At 35.5% G+C, this 22,754-nt stretch overlaps 1 protein-coding gene across 2 annotated transcripts in view; it reads right to left on the reverse strand.

The window, feature by feature from the left end:
• Positions 1-22,754, reverse strand: part of USO1 (USO1 vesicle transport factor) — a 94,420-nt gene that overhangs the window by 2,843 nt on the left and 68,823 nt on the right. Inside the window, exons 11-23 of one of the 2 annotated variants that reach the window (XM_044766152.2) lie at positions 22,304-22,392; positions 21,752-21,906; positions 21,129-21,340; positions 19,680-19,700; positions 13,292-13,402; positions 12,850-12,968; positions 12,520-12,701; positions 12,115-12,236; positions 9,118-9,256; positions 7,721-7,884; positions 7,045-7,134; positions 4,313-4,411; positions 2,616-2,723 (exon numbers count right to left, since the gene is read on the reverse strand). In XM_044766152.2, the coding sequence (XP_044622087.2) occupies positions 2,616-2,723; positions 4,313-4,411; positions 7,045-7,134; positions 7,721-7,884; positions 9,118-9,256; positions 12,115-12,236; positions 12,520-12,701; positions 12,850-12,968; positions 13,292-13,402; positions 19,680-19,700; positions 21,129-21,340; positions 21,752-21,906; positions 22,304-22,392 (1,611 nt within the window). The remainder of the gene's footprint in view (positions 1-2,615; positions 2,724-4,312; positions 4,412-7,044; positions 7,135-7,720; positions 7,885-9,117; positions 9,257-12,114; positions 12,237-12,519; positions 12,702-12,849; positions 12,969-13,291; positions 13,403-19,679; positions 19,701-21,128; positions 21,341-21,751; positions 21,907-22,303; positions 22,393-22,754) is intronic. The other variant, XM_044766153.2, reaches the window with a different exon arrangement.

Raw genomic sequence — 22,754 nt, forward strand, 5'->3', positions numbered from 1 at the left:
TTGTATGAACATCACAGAGTGTACTTACACAAACCTAGACGATATAGCCTACTGCACACCTAGGCTATATGGTACTAATCTTATGGGACCACCGAAATACGTGATCCATCACTGACTGAAATGTTATGTAATGCACAACTGTACAGAAAACCCTAAAGACTTGACCAAAGAACTATTAGAAATAAATGAATACAGTTAAGTTGCAGGGTGCAAAATATATATACAAAAATCTGTTGCCTTTCTGTATACTAACAACAAAGTAGCAGAAAGAGAAATTAAGAACATAATCCCACTTACAATCACAACAAAAAGAACAAAATATCTAGAAATAAGTTTAACCAAGGAAGAGAAAAAAGTGTACACTGAAAACTATGAGATACTACTGAAAGAAATTAAAGATACAAAGAAACAGAAAGATATTCTGTGCTCAAGGACTGGAAGAATTAACATTGTTAAAATGTTCACGTTACCTAAAGCAATCTACAGATTCAATGTAATCCCTATAAAAATTCCAATAGCATTTTTCACAGGAACAGAACAAAAAGTTCTAAAATTTGTATGAACCAGAAAAGATCCCAAATAGCCAAAGAAATCCTGAGAAAAAAGAACAAAGCCAGAGGTATCACACTCTCTGATTTCACACTATATTACAAAGCTATAGTAACCAAAACAATATGGTATTGGCAGCACAACAGACATACAGATCAATGGAACAGAACTGAGAGCCCAGAAATAAACCCACTCATACATGGACAGCTAATTTATGACAAAGGAGCCAAGAACATACAATGGAGAAAGGAAAGTCTCTTCAATAAATGGTGTTGGGAAAACTGGACAGCCACATGCAAAAGAATGAAAGTAGACCATTATCTTACACCACATAAAAAAATTAACTCAAAATGGATTAAAGACTTGAATGTAAGACCTCAAACCATAAAACTCCTAGAAGAAAACTTAGTATGCTCTTTGACATCAGTCTTAGCAATATCTTTCTGGATATGTCTCCTCAAGCAAGGGCAACAAAAGCAAAAATAAACAAATGGGACTACATCAAACTAAAAAGCTTTTGCACAGCAAAGGAAACCATCAACAAAACAAAAAGACAACCTACCAACCAGGAGAAGACATTGTCAAATCATATATCCAATAAGGGGCTAATGTCTAAAGTATATAACTCATACAACTCAATAAAAACACCCCAAACAACCCGATTGAAAAATGGGCAGAGGATCTGAACAGACATTTTTGCAAAGAAGATACACAGATGGCCGACAGGCACATGAAAAGATGTTCAACATCACTAATTATTAGGGAAATGCAAATCAAAACCACAATGAGATATAATCTCACACCTGTTGGAATGGCTATTATCAAAAAGAGAAGAAATAACAAGTGTTGACGAGGATGTGGAGAAAAGGGAGTCCTTACACACTGTTAGTGGGAATGTAAATTGGTACAGCCACTATGGAAAACAACATAGAGATTCCTCAAAAAATTAAGAATAGAACTACCATATGATCCAGCTATTCTATTTCTGCGTATTTATTGGAAGAATATGAAAATACTGATTCAAAAAGATATATGTACACCTATGTTCACTGCCGCGTTATTTACAATAGCCGAGATATGGAAACAACCTAAGTGCCCATTGATGGATGAATGGATAAAGAAGATGTGGTGTATATATATACACACACACACATACACAAACACACAATGGAATACTACTCAGCCATGAAAAAAGATGAAATCTTGTTATTTGGAACAATATGTATAGACCATGAGGGTATTATGCCACATGAAATAAGTCTGATGGAGAAAGACAAATACCATATGATTGCACTCATATGCGGAACACACAAAAAACCCCAAAAAAACAAAAAAAACCCAAACTTATAGAAGTAGATCACAGATTGGTGGTTACCAGAGGGGAAGAGCATGGGGAGAGGGTGAAATGGGTAAAGAGAGTCAATTTTATGGTGATGGATGGAAAGCAGACTTTCAGAAGCGAGTATGCTCTAGTATACACAGATGTCAAATTACAACGTTCTACACCTGAAATTTAAATCATGTTTATAAACCAATGTTACCACAATAAAAAAAATTTTGACTACAATCTGAAGGGTACAATCACACATTATTTTCCTTTTTCGATGTCTTTTATTTTTATTACTGTTCCCTCATTCCTTTCTTTATGTTATTTATTCTCATTTCTCTGTCACATAATAGGCTGGCAGGATTTAACGTGCTTATGTTCCTTAGCCTTAGGGAAAGCCTACATGTGCCTGCGTATTAGCCAAATTTGTACTCATTTTTTATTGTGATTAGAGATGATTAGAAAACTTAACTATTTTCAATGATTTTTCCTTTCAAAGTACATTCATATACATTCTTATTTTATATAATTGATACCATTATTTGAAGTGGCATTTAAAAATCTCCATTTGTGTCATCTTTAATCATCAAAATAGGAATGCACATGTTGTGAGATAAAATTACACCCCATTAGCTTTCTTCATAAATCTAAGGATTTGAGAAATTAAATGAGAAACATCAAATTTCCTGGAGTTCATTTCATATAACATGCAACAAATAAAAATTTCACCAAAGCCAACCTTTAATTCTTTAGTCTCCTGTAATAATGCTGACAGTCTTCCTTCCACATCAGTAGTTTCTGTGGCCATTCCAGCTTCACTCTCTCCTGGTACAGGAACTGATTTTACCTGAAAGAAGAAATTGGAAAGAAATGCTTCTTTAAAGTTACAATCAATGACATCCCCACAGTGATTTATTTTCTTGCTATTTTGAAGTTTTATTTCCACTAAGAGACCACATACTTCCTTATTGTTTAGAGGCAGTGAGTGCTCTCCCTAGAAAGGTGAGCTCTCCCCTCAGCGGAGGAGGAGGCTGAGTCAGGAGTGGCGTGGCATCAGACCTCAGCAGAGTACAAGGCAGTCTGGGCTAAGCTGCCTCAAGGTCGGACCAAACAAGCAACCAATGAGACAATCTCACGTAGCTGCAACATAGCATTTAATAAGCAGAGAATATTTTTCAAAGCCTTTTCCTCATAAAATTTCTGTAAGTTAAGTCCACACTGTCATCTCAGAGAGACAGGTGGGGAAATTGAGCTGAATGCCATTAACTGCTGAAATGCAAGTATTTTCTTAAATGCTATGGGAAATATTCTTAAATCACAGTTTTTCCATCTTTCCCCACCTTTTTTCTACAAAATACCGAGAAGTGGGGTATTGATGTAACAAATACCTAAAAATGTGGAAGGGGCTTCGACATTGGTAGGGGCTAGAAGAGTTTTGAGGTGCATGTTAGACAAAGCCTAAAATGCCCTGAAGAGACTGTTGGTAGAAATACGGTCATCAGAGGCCATTCCGGTAAGGGCTCATAAAGGAAAGAGGAAAGCTGTAGAGAAAGCTTTCATGGCCTTAGAGAAAACATATCATGAACAGAATCTTGGTAGAAATATGGATGTTAAAGGTGGTTTTGGTGAGGTCTCAGATGGAAATGAGGAACATGTTACTGGAAAGGGGAAGAAAGGTGATCCTTGTTATAAAGTGGCAGAGAACTTGGCTAAATTGTGTTCTAGTGTTTTGTGAAAAGCAGAACTTATAAGTGATGAACTTGGATATTAAACTGAGGGGATTTCTAAACAAAGTGTTAAAGGTGTGGCCTGGTTTCCCCTTGCTGCTTATCGTAAAATGTGACAGAAAAGAGACAAATTGAAGAAGGAATGTTAAGCAAAGGGAGTCAGAACTTGAAGACTTAAAAATTCTCAGCCAATCCTATTGCAATAAATGATAAAGCATACTCTGGTGAAACATCAAGGGTGTGGCTGGACAACCATTTAGCAAGAAGTTACTTCTGTGACTCATGGACCCAATCAACCATCTCAGCAGAAGCTGGACTAGAGATGTGGTAATCCAGGAAGGATCCAGGAGAACCTTCTTGTCTGTTGGCTTAGACCCCTGTGAATTACATGGGCTACCAACAAGGTTTTTGAACAATTTTATACCAGCAGAAAATTTGCCAGCTTGGACTGAAGGGGACAGAGATGGGATGAAATACAAAACATCAGCAAAATGAACCATTAAGTAGCTGATTAAACAGATCTGGTGAGTCTGACTACAACATGGCTGCCACCACAGCCAAGAAGCCTATGTGACTAGAACGGCTAGTGAGTAACCTAAAGGGAAGGTGCTATCTGACAAATCTGCTTCTTTTCCCTAGTGGCTGAGAAATAACATCACAACCTCCTGCTTACTACCTTTCAGAAGAAAAAACAACACAGTTAACTTACAAATGCTTCTGTTTTCTGTAATAGTTCCTGCTTTTCTGTCTGTAGTTTGGTGATCTCCAGAGATTGTGAGTTTAACTGAGATTTTAATGTTACCAGTTCCTAAAAGACAAAAATAACTGAGTCATAACATTAAATAGCATTAATTTCATCAAGGAAATGTCTATTCTCAGGAAGAAATTAAATTATTTCTTTTCTTGGCGCTTCTCTCTAAAATTACAACTTTCAAGTTTTAAAATCTAATTCTAAAAAATTATTCTTGAACTTCAAGCTTAAAATGGAGAATTAGACACGTTTATCAAATACATTCAGCTCTGCTTCCTTCGAGATTCCATGTAAAAAATCATATAGGCAGGGAGAGAGGGAAAGAGGAAGGAAGGAAGAAAAAAGGGAGAAACCCACAAGGATGAAGAGAATAAGAGAAAAGAGCAATAAAATTGGGGAATTTGAGAAAGCAAGTGACACCGTAACTGACTCAGCACACCTGAGAAAGCTGAAACCTTAGCTGATCTCTGAGAAAGCCAAGCTGCTGCCTGACTTGCAATACAAAACTACCACAAGGCTTGGGTACCAGGCCCACCAGATGTCTCTGGAAGTGTGGGTAAAAATGGGATCTAAAACAGCAGGGCTGGTGGAAAGTCTGCTTAGGAACAGACCGCTGGATCCCATCCCAATCTCAGGCATCAGGCAACTCTTCCTCTGGGCCTGGCTGAAGACTAGAGGTTTATCACTTGGAAAGGGCAAAATAGGACATTTTTAGACGAGGGGCCACCAAACACAGATGAAAGTAGTAGTACTGCAATGAAAATAGAGTAATTAATCAAAAGTTTACATATTATTAATGTTGAAATTTCCAAACTTCTTACCCACTCTCCTCCAAAAAAGTACAAAGAAAAGCAATTCTAACAGTGATTTTCATCCAGGGGTGATCTCCCCCTCAATATGTGGCAATGTCTGGAGACACTGGTAAGTGGTGGGATGTCGTCATGCAAAAAGCTCTTTTGTTTCTTAAAATTTTCTATCATGGACATATGTGGCTTTTCTTTGTTTTGTTTTTTCAGTTATCAAAATGAGTTATGTAGACACTAAAATCATGGACCATTTTGTTTTTCTTTTTAAGGATTGGCACCTGGTCTAACAACTGTTGCCAATCTTTTTTTTTTTTTCCTGCTTGATCTCCCCAAACCCCTCCTGTACACAGTTGTATATCTTAGTTGCAGGTCCTTCTAGTTGTGGGATGCGGGACGCCGCCTCAATGTGGCCTGACGAGTGGTGCCATGTCTGCGCCCAGGATCCGAACCCTGGGCTGCTGGAGTGGAGCACGAGAACTTAACCACTCAGCCACGAAGCTGGCCTCGAGTTTTTCTTTTTATACAGTGTTTTACTGTACATTATTTTAAAAACCTGCCATTTAAAATATAACTAATTTTCTTCTATAAAAATATCTAACAAAAGATTCATTGGGAAACACAAAGAGAAAAATTTTTACTTGGGATTTACAAACCAAGGTTGTATATTAATAACTTAGTTCCTTTTAATTTTAATATAGCTCTAGTGTAGGTAGACTTAGTAAAACCCAAACAGCACACTAATCTTCCTCACAAGAACAAAACACTGTGGACGTATACAGGAGACTTGGTAAATCCTTAACAAAAACGATTAAAAAAAAAAAAGTTTGATTGTCGAATCTACTGGGGTGCACAGACATTATCCAAATAAGATATAGTTTCTCTGTGTGCACAGTCATTCTTCTCTCAGATGAGCCATGTCAGTGGGCCAGGACCAGCAGACTAGTGGAGGGAGAAAAGTCAGTCTTAGGTTGGTTAGGCCATCCACTTCTTTCTTTAATATTACTTTACTACTATTTTTTTAAGTAACAATGTTCCTTTTATAAGAAAGAAAGGAGAGAAGCATGGAAGGAAGGAAAAAGAAAGAAGGAAAGAAAGAAAATTTAAAAAGGAAAAAAACCAACCTGTTTAGGGATAATATACTAATGAGCGATCTGATACTTTTCTAGGTTTTTCTTCCAATTACTGCATTATTTAATTCTACATGTAAATAGTTCTTCTCTCTCTTTTTTAGCTCTTTTCTTGAACAAATACATTTAACTTTCTTCATTGGATAGATAAAGATAAATCTGGACTATCCAGTTTAATAGGAATTTATAAATATCACAAATTAACCAAGTGGAAAAAGTTTAATTTGCTTTTCTAGATATTATAAATTACTACAGCAGAAAAAGTTTATTTTGCTTTTTTAGCTAGTCATCTAATTGAGATATATACAAGTTTACCTCCTGTTTTTCCCTTTTCTAATTCTAAAATCCAACATTTTCCTGGACAGCATGGTTTAAACACTCAATACATTTAACTAAGCAATTATCATGGTCAATAGTATAAGAAAATTAGGCATAGATTTTATCTGTTCAATATTTGCAGCTTATAAATATATTTAAATTTTTCTTAATGGTTATTCACTGATGATCTACAAATAATGTGGGTAAGATGCTGAGATCTGTTAAAAGAACAGCATTGAATAATAAGAACACAATAAAACCAAAATACCCTTACTGTGTAATTAAAACAACTTCTGGATTTTCAAACGGCTGTCTTTACTACTAAATTTTGCTTACACCCAACAAAGTAGTTCTAGATTTATGGCACTGAAGGCCTATTATTCGACTATACATAATTAAAACAAGACAAAATAGAACTTGGATCAAGCTGGAAAGTTACCTGTTTTAATTCTGCAATTTGTTCAGAATCTCTAGCTGAAGCTGTCACTGAAGACTGTTCATTTGTGCCAGGTGATGTTTGGGTAGATCTCTATAAATAGCAAAGAAATAAACTATGAAATAATTTCAGCCTAAAGAGATAGGAAAAAACCAAAACAGAACTGTACACATATAAGCTATATCTTGTAGATTACAAAAAAAAAAAAAAAAAAAAGTCACATTGACATTTTAATTTTTATACTCAAGATAAAATTTCAAGATAGCACATATTGTCTACAACTTTTCCATAATTAATAAATTTATGCTTATACCAAGTAATTTATTAAATCTAAGCACTTAGCTGAGGTCATATGGAGAAAGAGCATAAAAGCAGGTATTTATTGAGAGATTTCCATGTCTTAAAAGAGCTTTATACAGAGCCTCATTTAATTCTCACAACAATGAAACAAATATGACCACCACCATTTTATAGATCAGGAAAAAAGTTTAAAGAGGTTAACTAAGCTTCTTAAATTCAATTAGCTAGGAAGCATTGAAACTTCAGTCAGTCTGACACCAAAGTTCATATTCTAAACCTTAATATGATATATTGGCTTAAGGGATCCCGAAAAATAAACAAGCAGGATAATGAGAATTACTCCTGATCTATTATTTAAAATTTTTAAACATTTACTTACCAAATTTTCAATTAAAGAGTCCTTTTCAGCCAGCTGGCTTTGTAAAAGTTCCTGATTACTTTTCAGTTCTTCTATCTCTTCTTGCAACCTACCAATTTCTTCTGGCTGAATGCCATTCATCTGAGCCCCATCATTGTAAGAACCTTGATGCGGATTGTCTTTTCCTATTAGGCATAAAATTTGAAAAGCCAGTAGGAAACTTAAGTTTTTCATTTTTTTGAATTACAAGATTCAAATATAAAAAAATACATAAAATTTCCTTAATTCAATTACTTTGGCAGCACTTTTGTAAACATATTACATCTTTGCAATATAGTGTATTGATAAAAATAGTGAACTGATGATACTTTCAGGGTTTCTGGGAAGAAAAACAGCATAGTCTTATTAAGACTAAATTGCATGGTTTGGTGATCTATAATTAAGAATTATATTAGTTTTAATTCTAATTCTGTCAATTAATGTAAGAGCAAATAAAATCCCTTTAAAAATTTTCACAAAGTAATAGCTTTCTATATGGCCTAAAATAACTGAGAAATCATTATCATAAACACAAGAAGTAACCGAGAGAATTTTTTCCTGAAAACTTCAGTCACCTTCATACAAATAAACTGTATTTCTAAGTGGCTAGCATTCCAGTCAAAAGCATTATTGGATGATACTATTTACAAGCATTTAAGCTCTTACCATGTGCCAGGCACAGAACTAGAATTTTATATATTTCATTTAATTCTCAGATGACACAGATGCTATTATCATCTCCATTTTGCAGATGAGGAAATGAAAAAGTTAGACCAGTCATTTTCAACTGGCTATACATCAGAATCACTTGGGGAGCTTGTAATAATTACTGATGCCCGGACCCAACCCCAATTAATTAAATCAGAAACTCCAGTGAGATCTCAGTATTGTGGTATTTTTTTTAAAAAAAACAACTTGGGGGGGCTGGCCTGGTGGTGCAGAGGTTAAGTGCGCACGTTCCGCCTCAGTGGCCCGGGGTTCACTAGTTCGAATCCCAGGTGCGGGCATGGCACCGCTTGGCATGCCATGCTGTGGTAGGCGTCCCACATATAAAGTAGAGGAAGATGGGCACAGATATTAGCTCAGAGCTAACCTTCCTCAAAAAAAAACACAAAAAACTATAAAAAATAAATAAATAAAACAAACAACAAAAAATAAATAAAAATAAAAAATAAAAAAACAACTCAGGAGATTCTAATGTGCAGCCAAGGTTGAGAATCAATGTCAGATAATCAATCAGATAATCCTCAACAGCAAAGAGCCTGGACTTCGAACTCTGATTAATTTAAGGTTAGAAAAAGACTAGTCCATAAGAATAATTTGTCTGATTTTTGTCCAGCTCTTGGGGACACTACAACAGAGATGCTAGCTATACTTACCTAACTGTACTTTAAGAAGGTTATACTGATCCTTGTGTTGCTGAATCTGAGAAGCTTGCTGTGTAACTGCTGTCTGGAGCTGTTCATTTTGACATTTTAAGGTAGAAATCTGCTGCTTTAATTCCTCAAGCTGCAGATCCTGTGAAAGAAAAATAATTCAAGTGTTTCAAGTTCCTATTAATTAGCTTTAAGATGAACAAATTAAAAATTAGAGATTATTTTCGGTCAGGATGTTAAAGTACTTAACAATTCCAAAATCATTCAATGATTAAGCAGTAATACATTAATATATGCACCAAGGCCAATTAACATGCAGCAGAAGTGTAAGATTTCAAGCAAGGCTCCATTAATAAGCACTACGGCATAGCCTGCAATCTCACTGCAATTATGAGGGTGAGGGGTAGGTGTGGGGGTGGAGGGGTGGGGACGACAACGTGGACCACGACTCCATTTTATGGTCCATCAAACTATTTAAGAAATTTACACCAAACTATTTAAGAAACTTAGTAAGTGTATGTAAAAATATCCATCTATATTACTTTTGATGTTAAAAGACAATTATATAACAGAACATTTAGAAGACTGAAAAAAGAGCTTCCAACTCTCACCACTCTAATATAACTAGTCGGAATTTGATCTATTTCTTAATTTTCTTCTAATTTTTTTCCAGGCCAAGTTTTTAAAACTTGTCATAATCATTCCATATATAATTTTGTAACCTTTACTATTTGATTATAATTCCCCATATTTCTACATACTTTCCACAATCATAATTTTTTAATGCTCATTTAAAATCTAATCAGTAGATGTAATATAATTTATATTTAAAAGCAACACTGAGGTTGTTTCCATTTTTCTAAATGATAAACGTCATTACAATAAATACTTTAGTTCATATAATTGTTCTCCTGAATCTTGGAGAATTTCCTAAGGATGGATTCTCAAATGTCATTCAAAGTATATAAACATTTTACTTTTTTTTTTTCTTCTGCTGAGGAAGATTAGCCCTGAGCTAACATCTGTGCCAATCTTCCTCCACTTTATATGTGGGCTGCCGCCACAGTGTGGCTGACATGTGGTGTAGGTCCACACCCAGCATCTGAACCTGGACGGCCGAAGTGGAGCATGTTGAACTTGACCACTATACCATGGGCTAGCCCCTATAAAGTTCCGGAAGCTTGCTGCCTGATTGTCAAATGGCATTTTAAATGGTGAGACTACTTAAAATTAACATTTCTAAAGATGAGTCATTATAGTAACTGTGTCAAATCACTCTTTGCTTCTTCCAAATCAACCGTATTTATCAGTCCCAAGTGTAGGCTGTAACATTATATTCCATATATTTATTTTTCATTGCTCCAAAAATATTACATTTTACCATCAGGAAATGACTGCATATTTGTGATAAGAGACAGATGAGAAATCTTAATAATGGGTAGCTTAATGATTTAAATTTGGATCATTCAAACATGAAGCTAACTTACTGATTTGCTTGTAAACTCAAAAGCTCAGACTGAATGCTAAATATACCACTACTTTTATTCTTTCTTAGAATTTCACTTTCAACAATACAGATTGTGGGGAAGAAAACAACACACAGGCCGTTCGTATTTAGAGGGTGCTGGCCAAGCTCTTGCTGGCCACCCCTGTGTCAAGCTGTGCATGAGGAGCAGGGGGTGGACGGCAGCACAGGGAAGGGGGTGCAACCTGCCCCACATGCACTGCCACCAGTGTGCTTTCTGTATGACATTGGCATTTTAGCAACCTCAATAATCTCATTTTCCAGATAATAATGCAGCGCTGTCTAGATTCCAATCAAAGTATATAACACAATGAGGAATGAGATGAGAGAAAAAAACCAAGAAATACATTTTGAAGGAACATAATGGAAGTTTTAAGGTGCTTAACACAATGCAAGTGTAGAGGTTCACTGGTATCCTGGAAAGAAAATGTCAATTGATGATTCTGAAAATGTAGTTTCAACTTAACTCATTGTCCACTCTAATAAATCAGCTCCTTCTCTTGTTCTGTCTAATTCGGTACCATCTATTCAGTGTGCAAGACAGAGATCTAAGGATCATATTTGACCCTTCCTACTCCCTCACAGTTGCATCCAGTCATGACCAAGTCCTGCCAGTTTTATCTTCTTTGGTTTCTACTCTCAGGCCTGTCCCCTCTACATCACCAGCACAGCTTTAGAGTCCCAGTAACACACATGTATTTGAATTCTGTCCCACCAATCACTGAGTGACCCTGGACAAGCTTAAATTCTCTAAGTCTCAGGTTCCTCATTTACTCTAAACTGAAGATATTAACTACTTTGTAGAGATAGTGTGAAAATTAAATGAGATAGTGTTTAACATGTGCTTAGTGAGCACCTAGAACACAGTAAACAAAAAATGGCAGCCATCATCATCACCACCATCAGTGCCCCAGTTTCCTCCCTAGCCCACCACGAATCTTCCTTCTTGGGCTCCCTCCCTCTAGCCTTGCCTCTCAAATTTCTCCTTTATTCAGCCACCAAGTGTTCTATGTACATGCCAGTAACACCTCTTGCCTCTCTTCTCTTTGTCTCCTTCTAGGAGCTTACTCCTAGTTATCCTTTTAGGACTCAGCTTCTCTGTTTTCTCCAAGCCCCTGGTCCTACCTGGCTAAATTAGGTGCCTCTCGGTGCTGCCACATACCTTTGATTACTTCTATCACTAGACTCAATGTTACAATATGAGTGTCACAATAATCTATGTATAAGTTTCTCCCCGCATGGGACTGTGACATGGGAACATGTCCGACTCATGTCTTTATCCACATCATCATGCACAATGCTTAGTAGATATTAAGCTCTCAGTTTGTTGAACATGCAGATGCTTCTGAACTATTTAGGAAAATAGTGAGTTTTATTTTCTGTATCCTCTTGCATTTGAAGTCCAGGAAAAATTCTTCCCTAAAGTAGAAAAGTATCAGTATATCATACAGTACACACAATTTATCAGTACATACTTGCTCTCGAATCATATTTTTGTAGTGAGTCACAATACTGTCATGCTGTTCTAATGTTTTCTTCACCTCTTCTTCTTTTTTATCTTCTTCACTAGACTTATAAATAGCTTTAGTTATCACACCTGTAAAAGAAAGCTCATTTAAAACTTATTTTAAACATTTAAAATATTATTTTATTATTAAATATTAATCAGTAAAACATATGGACTAACTACATGACAGATAGGAAATAATCTTTCCAATTTTACTGAACGCCAAAAGTCCTTCAATGGGCTATAGACCAAGAGCTGGGAAAAAACTCTTCTTTCAGGCTTATCATATGATCTGCATTATGTCCAGAACATACAAATATGATACAATCATAGGTACTTTCTAAGGAATATCAATATAACTTTTGTGTCTTACCTTCAAGTTCTTTTACCAGCTTCGTAAACTCATGGTCAAATATCATGTATTCTGGACTGGGAAAGTTTGGCTGGGGCTTCTGAGATGCTCTGGAATACAGCTCATGTTTGCTAATAAAGCCTAGTTTCTCTATGAAATTCTCTTTGCCAATCCTCTTCTCTATTAGTTGTTTTAGTTTTTCTCTACAGAGATAACCATATTGAGACACTTAAAAAAGTCATAACAAAACATAAGAGCTTGATCTACATTATACTTTGGCTGAAAAAGTTTATCTTTATCTCTTAATGACATCAGCAGGTCATTTTCCCTCAGTGCTTTCCCCTTACGTACTTCATGTAGCTCTCAAGAGAGTTATCATTGAAGTAAATCGTAATGCCCAACAGAAGGGCACATAAGCCTTGGACCAACTGCTCTTCTTCTCCAAGATTTTCTGCAATTTGTCCTGTAAGCTGAAATCTTTGTTAAGGAGACTAAAGGTTCATAATATCTAGAGTAGTTCTTCATTTTGCAATTTGAATTTGACACGTATTTCACATAAGAATTTCTACAAGAAATTCTCTATATAGGCCAAGCAGACATAAAACAAACAATGGTACACACATACATACACACACACATACATATACAGCTTAGGCAAGTATCATTACCACCTTAACAGTTTACAAAGTTGCAACACGGATAAAGAGAATTCAAATATTTGGAACACAGAGCTTCCTCTGAGAAGAAGACATAGCAAAGATAAATACATACGTTACTCAAACATAAAGGATACAAATGGAACATTGGCTGAATTGTGAAGAAAATGAGTTACTGCGATGGGACAGTTGCTTAGCCAGGTACAAAGCAACATTAGTAATCCAACTCTTGTCTGTATTTTGCTTCCCTGCAATAGATAAGTTGACAGAAATCTCATTTTATTTTTTTCAAACTTAAAGTTGCCTTAAGATCCCTCCCCATTTGTGTAAACAGAAATTTAACATCTTGTATAAAAGATGTGCCAGGAATCCAGATTCAAAAAATTGAACAAGAGAATGCATTCTTGTGTCCTCTATGTGCTCCATTTCCCAAAATGAACTGACAGCAGAAAGTAGAATTGATTCATGCTCATAAGCATATACTGTGTTATCTAAAATACTTTAGTGTAAAAATCTGGTCTGCTAAGGAAGAAATGTACGATATGGATGCTTAAAAAAATTTATCAATCCTAAAACACCTAATAATAACATAAAATTTTCATGGAAAATTTATCATGTTTTAATCAGAATTTTAAAAACAAATTTCTAATAAAAGGAAAAATTCTGCCTCCTTCAAAAAACATCAAGAAAAATACAAAGAAATAATCTCCTGAATTATTTAGTCAAATTCTATTAGAGAATATATTTTCTAACAAGAATAAACCATGTTACCAACTCAGTGACAACATGCCAGATGATGAGCAATCACAAACATAATGAAGGAGAAAAGATTTATTTAGGGGCCAGCCCCATGGCCTAGTGGTTAAGTTCAGTGCTGCTTTGGTGGCCTTGGTTCTGTTTGTTGGTGGCCATGCTTTGGCGATGACGCACATGAAAAATACAGGAAGGGGGCTGGCCCCGTGGCCGAGTGGTCAAGTTCATGTACTCTGCTTCCTCGGCCCAGGGTTTCGCTGGTCCGAATTCTGGGCATGGACATGGCACCGCTCATCAAGCCATGCTGAGGCGGCCTCCCACATGCCATAACCAGAAGGACCCACAACTAAAATATACAACTATGTACTGGGGGGATTTGGGGAGAAAAAGCAGAGGAAAAAAAAAAAAGAATGGCAACAGTTGTGAGCTCAGGTGCCAATGTTAAAAAAAAAAATAGAGGAAGACTGGCACAGACGTTAGCTCAGGGCAAATCTTCCTCCAGCAAAAAGAGGAAGATTGGCAACAGATGTTAGCTCAGGGTGAATCTTCCTCAGGAAAAAAAAATTATTCAAATTAGCTTAAGTGCCCCAAACCACTAACTATACTGCTGCCAAGTATAGTTAACCAATATTGAAAACTAACATGTCCATCAAAATTAGTTCCTAAACTTTAGCACAACACATTTATGTCTCCCATGTGGGGTATTCTCTTAGCTCATAATATTGCCACTGCCCATATTGTATTACATAACCTGTATTTTTGTTTAAGAAAAACAAAACTTGTTTGAAACAAAGTAATGGAAATTAGCACAGCAATGCATCACTTTGGGGGTAAATTCAGAAAATAGACGAAATACAATTATTCAAAGATCTAGACAAGGAATGGATTTAAAGTAACCATCACTGTGTTTGAAAAATTTCTACCACCCAGACTGTTCTAATTTCATGAACCTTGATGTAAATATCTTTGCCTTTCCATCATCTACTTTCAAGTATATTTAATATTTAATTAAACAAATTCAAACTAGAGCTCTTCCAATGATTTCCCAAGTAAGCATTAATTAGCATGAATTTAATTTTTACATGATGCATTATTTTTCCTTTTTCCTTGCCTCTATGTCATTACTGTGCCCACAATATATCTTCATGTGATCCAAGTAGATTGAAAAGTTAAAAAAACACACAATTATTCTCAATTGACTATGTGCTACAGAGAACTTAAAACTAATTACTCAAGTTATAAATGCAAATGTTTCATTGATTTCTCCTAGATATTATATATATATATATAAGAAGTTTATTATTACTTGGAATACCATTTGCAGGTACCAAATTTACCTAACCTGTATGTACAAAGGCATCCTATCAAAGCACTGGCTGATTGTTTGAGTAAACAAAAATGGAATTAGATTCAAATTTGAATCTTCTAGGATGCCCTTTGGGGTCTAACTGAAGGATAAGAAGAGCAAAGTCAAACAGTCTGGAACCTGTCAGAAAATAACAGGGTATACCCATTTAATATAGCCAACATAAAGTACTCAGCAATGAGCCCGATCAAAACTGTATGAAACCTACAGGAGGAAAATTGAAAAACACTGCTGAAGGGCACAAAAGTAGACATAAATCAACAGAAAGACCATGATCTTAGACAGAAAAACTCAAGATTACGAAGATATTAATTCTAAAGTTATAAAATTAATGTGATCCAAATAATAATACACTAACAGGCTTTTCTTTCCCTTGGACCTAAACAACTTGGTTCTCAAGTTCATATGGAAAAATAAACAAGCAAGAGTAACTAGGGAAACTGTTAAAAACGAAAAAGAGTAATGAGGTGATACTAGCTCTCGAACACAGGAATCAAGGGATAGAAAAGTCCAGAAATGCATCCATCTACAAATGGGAATCTAGGATATGAAAAAGATAGCATATAACCATCAGTGGGTTATAGATAGGCTTTAAAAATGTTGAGACAGCTAGATATCTATCTAAAAAAGATCAGAGGATCCATATCTCATAGATCATTGAAAAGAATGGAACAAAGATTTAAACGCAAAACATGAAACCAGAGAGTATGAGATGGAAATATGGGCAAATTCTTCAAAATCCTGAAGTAGGGAAGGCCTTTCTTAGTATGTTTTAAAATGCAGAAGCCATAAAAGAAAAGTCTGATACAAAAAAAGAAAAAATCCCAAACAAAATACCAAGGTCAAAAGACATTATCAGGAAAAATATTATTTGTAAATTATCACAGACAAGGGTTAAATTCCTTAATATAAAATGAGTTCCTATAAGAGAAGAAATGATTAACAACCCAATAGAAAAATGGGCAGATGATATGAAATATAAGAAAGGAGAGTTCACAGAAAAACTTCAAATGGTGTATAAACATGTAGAAAGCTATTCAACCTGTTAGTAAGAGAAATGCAAATTAAAACTCGCTGAGATAACATTTTTCACCACTCAAGAGAGTGGGCAAAAACACAAGTCTAACGACATGCTGTTGGTGAGGATCTGGGGAAACAGATAATCTAGTACACCGCAATCTTATTTCACTTTGCTAGTGGAAGTGCAAAATGGTGTTAAGTGAAAAAAACCCAAGGTGCAGAACAGTGGATATGCATAAGAAGCACCTGAAGACTACAGAAGAAACAAATAATAGGAGGCGGGGAACTAGGACATAGGTGGGGCCAAGACTTCTTATTGTATACTTTTTATATCATTTTGATTTCTAAAGCATGCATTACCCATTTCAAGTATATACATATATCTATATTTTGTGTGTGTGTGTATGTGGGTGTGTGTGAGGAACACTGGTCCTGAGCTAACATCTGTGCCAATCTTCCTCTATTTTACGTGGGATGCTGCCCCAGCACGGCTTGACAAGCAGGGCTAGGTCTGTGCCGGGGATCCAAACCTGTGAACCCCGGGCCATGGAAGCAGAGTGTGCAAACCTAACCACTACACCACCGGGCTGGCCCTAATATATACATATATTTTTAAAGGACTAAATTCTTAATTCTAAGAGTGGGCGTATGGTGTCAATGAATAGGACATTTGGTTGGGAATTAACCAAATCTTCTACTGTCCTACCTTGTACAAGTTCATTATGCTATGTGGGCCCCAGTTTCCTCATTTTGTAAACAGAAATGGTTAGGTTAAATGAGCTCAAACACAGAGGTTAAGAGGACAGGCTCTGAAGCCAGGATACCAGGATTTATATCCCAGTTCTAAAACTTGACAGACATGAAACCTTAGGCAACTTACTGAACTCTTCTTCATCCTTAAATAAGGGTAATAGTTAACACCTATTGCATAGAGTTGTGGAGTGGATTAAACAGGTTAATACATGTAAAGAACTAACAGTGAGCACATGGTACACAGTAAATGCTCTACAAATGTTATAAACTATTATCAGCCTTTCTAGCTCTGCAATTCTATGACTCTTTACAGGCGGCCTCTACTTTGCTGCATTAACAGAAATCCATGCACACTGAAAACATGCAAAGTGAGGACTGTATAACAATGCTCTTTTGTGCAGACTATATTAGTCTGATGTTCACCAAACCATGATTTATAACAGAGACAAACGGAAGATAATTAAATGCACAAAAATAAGGAGATGGTTAACTAACCTATGGTATATCCATTTGGTGAAATATTACTTAATCATATAAAGTGATGTTGATTTAGTGTTTAATATCATGGAAAATACCTATAAGAAAAGATGCAGAATACAAAAGGGAATCTAACATATGATCACTGCTTAACAGTATAGAAAAAAAAAAGTCTGGTAAAAAAAATTCCACCAGTACTTATCTTTGGGTAGTAGAATGTGGGAGGTTATTCTCTTTCTACTATTTTTCTAAATTTTCCAAAAATTTTTTAAAAAAAACTATTAGCAAGTACAAAAATGCTATAGTATTTGTCCAGTGTACCATCAAAAAATGTTAAGAATAAGATCAATCCAACAAAATCCTGATCAAGCTGCTCTCTCCCTCCAAAAAATAAAATTAGAAATTGGGCATTAAAGGCTATCAAAACATTCTGTCATTGCTTTCTGATCTTCTGACATTCTTTACAGATAAAACAGCCAGAGCAGGTAAAAGAAAGCTACACCCCACTTTCTAACTAAAACTATTCATTTCATTTATACATTTATGTACTTGTTTGTATGTTTGTTTATAGGTTTAAGTCAAGAAAAAGTACATCTCTCTTTCCAGCCCCCCAGAGTGTGTGAACTATTGAGGAGATTTGGAAAAACAAATGAATGCTGAAATTATAATTTCAGAGCATTCTGAGGGTTTAGTTACTAGAAATGACAGATTTGACAGGATGGAATAGATCCACAAACAAAATAATTGAAGCTGGATCATCTTATCTTTAACATAAGCTATTATGTTTTCTTCATTACATTTTCTAAATAAAAATCCCTCTTATTCCTACTTTGTGGATTTCAAGTTTAGTATTTTTGCATTGTTTACTAAAAAATATAAGAAACTAACACTTTAAACTTCTAGTGTTCAAGCATTAAAATGAGGTTCTAAAGATTACGATTAGATTCACTTTCTGGTGGTGGCCTCTGGGGATAAAGAATTAATAGGAAAGGGGCATGATGGAACTTTCTGGGATTCTGAATATGTTCTACATCTTGTTATAGAGGTATATTCAACCATCAAAAATCATGAGAATGAGGAGCCAGCCCCAGTGGCCTAGTGGTTAAGTTCAGCACACTCCACTTCAGTGGTCCGGGTTCGGTTCCTGGGTGTGAACCTACACCACTCTGTTAGCGGCCATGCTGTGCTGGCTGCCCACATACTAAAAAATAGAGTAAGACTGGCACAGACGTTAGCTCAGAGCCAATCTTCCTCAGCACAAAAAATAAATTAATTAATTTAAAAAATTAAAAAATCACCAAATTGAACACTTAGGTCTGTGCATTTTACTCTGTGTAAATTATACCTCCAAAAAAATTCCCTTTTAAATGACTGACTTGTATAGTTATAAAATACTTAATATAAAAAATTCTGCAGGTTAAACCTGCCAGTGTGTCCGTGCGTGAGTTATTAATGTGTTAAATCATGCTTATACATAAAGATACAATTCCTAACAGGACCTCAGTTATTACTACCGACACTGCACAGCTGAACTCATGCCCAAATACGAATATTAAAGTACACTCCTTTTTGCCAAACACTCCACAAAACCAAACCAAACACAAATCACACTCCCCCCTCTATACATCAAAAATGAATCCCCAATGGTAGTTGTAGCTTATGGATTACATCCAGAACACCCATAGTTAATTTAAAACCTTTCAAATTACAATATTATACTTAGTATTGTACATTTTCAGTAACCTAAGTATAATAAGTCATCACATTCTCTCGTATACTGATTAAGTAGAAACAAAATTCTTAACCCTAAATTTCACTACCATTTGAAATGGTTTCAGGGGAAATAAAGAAGCAAGCCTGGGTGAGAAAAACACAAAAAACCCAAACCAAGGAATTCTAGAAAGTGCAAGCATTCCCGGAGGAAGCACAAGTACAGCTTCAGATTCTCATTCCCGTAGTTCTTAGTAACACCACTACAAGGTCCCACGGAGAAAAAAGGCAGAGCCACTTACGAAAGAGACAGCTGCTGACACAGGAAAGTGTGAGTAGAATATAACTTCAAACAAGCAGTTAAAAAAAACAATCGGCAAAACCCAAGACAAAGAAAAGGCCTTGCTGTAGGAGGAAATGCCTAAGCTCAAACAAGTGATACATACCCGTCTGTCGATCTTATCGCCCTGCAAATTATACATTAAAAATTATTCATAAATATTACTGCTTCAGAAAAATTTAAATCTAGAAAAATCCCTCAAATACAAACCCAAGCCAATAATTTGGGAGAGGATAGCTCTACTCTTTTATTAAATAACAATGCATATACATTTTAGAGGAGAAAGGATAATTTTATAGTACTGTGATTAGAGTGGGAAGACATCGCTATCTTAAGGATTTCTCATTATGCATTAATCATAATTATAATGTTAGAGCCAAGTCTGTGGTCATGGTGATTACCAGCTGTGGTGACAACTGATTACTATTTGGCTTATGAAGAGCTGTTTTCAACAGACAGTAACATGAGAATGTCAAATATTCAATAAGTAAGGATATGAATATTTTTGGGTAGTTTTTTAAATCACTAAGAGATAAATGATAAATCAAAGACAAAATAAACTTTCAATAGAAGTAAACCAATTTTAAACAACAAAGGGAGTTTTAACTCCTTTTTCACTACAGTTAATTTTTAAGCTTTCATTTATAACTTCCTATGGATGACACTGATGTTTCTTTAAAAGCTCACAATAAGACAATTCAACGAGTGTGGCAAAATTAAGAGGAACACAGCACATTATCATGGGGAGGAGGTAGAATAATTCTAGTGGATAGAGCAATTTTAGATTTATCCACATTTTTCGCTGTCCCTGAGTGACTCCGAATGTCGACACCTTTATAGTTTTGCTAAAGCGTGAACTTGAATTGTTCAACAGCAAGGCTCATACATGTGGGCAAATCATCTAATAGTAAGTGACATTCCTAAACGCCTGAGCACCCACTCTTCAATGAAGCTTTCTTGTTCTCATTAGGAGTCTAAAGGAATGCAAACATTTTCAGTTATGTTTTTTTGCATCTTACTAGGTAAATTATATCCCTTGGCGTTTTGAGGATTTGAGAGCTCACAAACATCAGGGGTATACTGTTTAACTTATATAAGAAATAGACTTTGTTTTCCATCTTTGTTTTCTGAAAGGAAGACCAGTTGCTCTGGGAAGAGACAGACAGAGGTACACAGCTGTGAACCACTTTATTCTATTCCCTCTCGTAAACTGACTGAACTAAGCTTTGAGCAGAGAGAAAAAATGACACGCAAGAACACTGGCTGATTTAAAACGAAAAAGACAAAAACCACCTTTCTGCTCAGAACATGTGCTTCCATCATGACGTAGACCTTAGGTATTAACTATTTGGCAAAACCATTCTTGTAAGAGTATTTATTGCTTTCTCGCCACAAAACTGTTTCTGGTTACAATGAGCTAATGAGCAGATAAGTCCTTGTCTCTTTCCTTTTTCATCTGCATCTACGAAGGGCATCCTTAAATCTTTGTATCACTGACACAAAAACCTACAGCAGAAACTTTTCCCCCTTAGAGAAGTTTCACTCACTACTTTACCTGTGAAAGGATGTTCGTGCACTGTTGCAACAAAGAAACTGGAGGGTTGCCAATACTTGTAGCAAGTTGAACCCTGAGCAACTGTTCTTTTTGGGTGGCATTTTCTTGCAAAGCATGGGCAAGGGCCACAGCAGCACACCAGTTTGAAAGTGAATCAGTAGAAAACAAACCTCCGCATAATAATTGACCAGCTGAGACGGAATTACCTGTTGCTACAAAGATGGCAGAGAGATGACAAAAACATAAAAATTAATTACGCTGTTTTTCCACATACACAAAAAACAGTATGAAATACTATTTAAAAATCTGTTAACAGTATTAAGCAACACTTTCAAAAGTCTGCTTTTCAAAACAAAATAAACATGACAAAAAAGTACCTTGGAAGAAAAGTAGCAGAACAGAAATATTTGAATACTTTAGGCATCAAATTGATGGTGGCAATATTTTAGTAAATTATTACTTCAATTAAAAACTACATTTGTAAAGCAAATTCAAGAAAACGCCATACTTTAACTATTCTACTACATCTAGGGTCTTTTATCATTTATGATATATCTTACCATTAAAAGCTTGAAACACAATTATTTACTTTTTAAAACAGAAATTAGAACTACATTATTTACCATCAATGGTGGAAGGCAGAAGCGTTGACACAATTTCTCCTTGTCCTTTTTGGTTTTTATATAAGAAACACTGGAAACAATAGAGCACAGCACAGCGCAATACAAACGGCTGCCTTTCATTAACCATGGACATGAGAAGTACTACAATTGCCGGTCTGTTGCATTTAAAAAGAAAAAACAGAAAGAAACATTGCAACTCAAGTACGCAGATCAATAACTAGTCATTTTTGTTGACTGAAGAACCATAAGCAGAACACGAGCAAGTTCAGAATTTCCATCTCCGTTTCACAGAAAAGCTAACCGCAGCTGGGAGAGGCGCAGAGATTGCTTTCTTAGGGCACAGCTAAGGAGAACAGGGGACACTGGAGCCCAAATACTTCAGCTCCAAAGACCTCAAACTCTTCCAAAAATGCCAAGGTATTAATCTTGTCAGATAATTTCTAGTTTCAAAACACACAAGTGAACTTCTTAAAAGAGTAAGATGTGTATATGACATATACTAAAGTAAGTTGTTACTTCCTCAGAGGAATCTCACTATTTCCCCTTTCCTACCTTGGTGGGTTTGAAGGTGCATTTACAGAAGCAAAGTAGTCTTGGTTTACTTGGTAGCCTCGAATAACTTCTGATACAGTATTAATGGTCTGTTAAGGAATTAAAAAAAAAATTTAGAGAAAGTAAGTCAAGGAAGGAAATCTTTTTTCAAAAGAAGAAACTGTGATATCTTTCTGCTTTGTGCTTTTAAATGCCAAAAATTCAGACACCAAAAAAAATCGGTGACAACATTATAATATTGTAACACTTTCTCAAGATAACATTTTAAAACATTAAGTGTAAGCCTCCAATTAAAAATAACACGACCACACACATTTAAAATCTCAAAAAACTAAAATTAATACTATCTTCTGATAGAATCTGTTTCTAGAAAACAAGAAAAGTATGCTTTAAAATATAATCAGAGAACAAATTTAAAATGTAATAAATTAAAAATTCAACTTAAGGATTA

The sequence above is a fragment of the Equus asinus genome, chromosome 3 (assembly GCF_041296235.1).
Source record: "Equus asinus isolate D_3611 breed Donkey chromosome 3, EquAss-T2T_v2, whole genome shotgun sequence".
NCBI classification, from domain to species: Eukaryota; Metazoa; Chordata; class Mammalia; order Perissodactyla; family Equidae; genus Equus; species Equus asinus.